Source organism: Pygoscelis adeliae, unplaced genomic scaffold (assembly GCF_000699105.1).
Source record: "Pygoscelis adeliae isolate BGI_AS28 unplaced genomic scaffold, ASM69910v1 Scaffold323, whole genome shotgun sequence".
Lineage (NCBI taxonomy): Eukaryota > Metazoa > Chordata > Aves > Sphenisciformes > Spheniscidae > Pygoscelis > Pygoscelis adeliae.
Window position 1 is genome coordinate 73425 of NW_008824365.1, and position 1035 is coordinate 74459.

General features: G+C 64.2%; 1 protein-coding gene across 1 annotated transcript in view; it reads left to right on the top strand.

Moving 5' to 3' along the window:
* The window catches only part of ACSF3 (acyl-CoA synthetase family member 3), a 64556-nt gene extending 63521 nt beyond the window's left edge, over positions 1–1035 (top strand). The window contains exon 9 of the mRNA XM_009319898.1: positions 746–1035. Coding sequence (XP_009318173.1) covers positions 746–863 — 118 coding nt within the window. The 3' untranslated portion in view covers positions 864–1035. The remainder of the gene's footprint in view (positions 1–745) is intronic.

Sequence of the window (1035 nt, forward strand, 5' to 3'; positions counted from 1 at the left end):
CGGCCGCCCCCGAAGGGGAGGGAAGCGGGCAGCCACGGGTCCCCCAGCGCAGCCAGTGCCCTCGCCGACGGGGCTGAACACGGCGTGCAGAGCTGGCTACCGGTAACGGGGTCCATCGCCAGCCCAAAACACAGCAAGCGATGAGCCAGGTCCAGGGTGCAACCAGGGAGCACAGGCAGGAGCAAAACATGGCCAGAGATGAGCTACAGCGTGGGGCCGAAGTCCTCCCAGGAGACAGCGGCAAGGGCAGAACTGGAGATGAGCTCTGCACCTCTGAGGGGCCCCTCCAGGGATGAGCCGCTGGCAACACAGCTCTCTGCGGAGACAGGCTGGGAGCAGGCACCCCACAGCACAGCTCAGGAGGGGGCTAGGGCCCAGGGCTGAGGCTAAATGGGCTCCTGGGGCGCGGGTGGGGGCCCCAGGTGGGGCTGCTCAGGGCTGTGGGTGCTCCCAGGACAGTCGTCCTGCAGAGGGGCTGCTCTCCAGCCCACCTCTTCCGCAGCACAGAAATGCGTGAACGGTGCGACCGCTCGGGGTCTTGTGCTGAGCCCTTAGGAGGGAGCCAGGGCATGGTCTGCATTCAACCAAAGCCGCTTGCCTGCGGCCCCGCTGCCCGCAGAGCCACGGCTGGGAGCAAACGCCCGGATCCGGCAGCGTTTGCGAAGTCTCAGGACAGGCTCTGTAGGACGGAGGGGCTGGAAGCACTGGTCTGTCAGCCGTAACAGAGTGGGCTTCTGCGTTGCAGGGAGACCATGGCACCGTACACCATCCCGACCGAGCTGATCGTGGTGGAGGAGATCCCGCGCAATCAGATGGGAAAAGTCAACAAGAAGGAGCTTCTGCAGCGCTTTTACTCAGCCTAGAGCGTGGCCTTGGGCCAGGACCAGGAGCCCGGGGGGTGTTTGATCCTCCACCACATCCGTTCTCCCTCTACAACGGCCCTGACGAGGTACCAGCGGTGATGAGCAGTGGCAGGTCTGGGCTCACTGCAGTCCGGTCCATGAATAAAGTCCAATAAAAGTAGGATTCATCCCA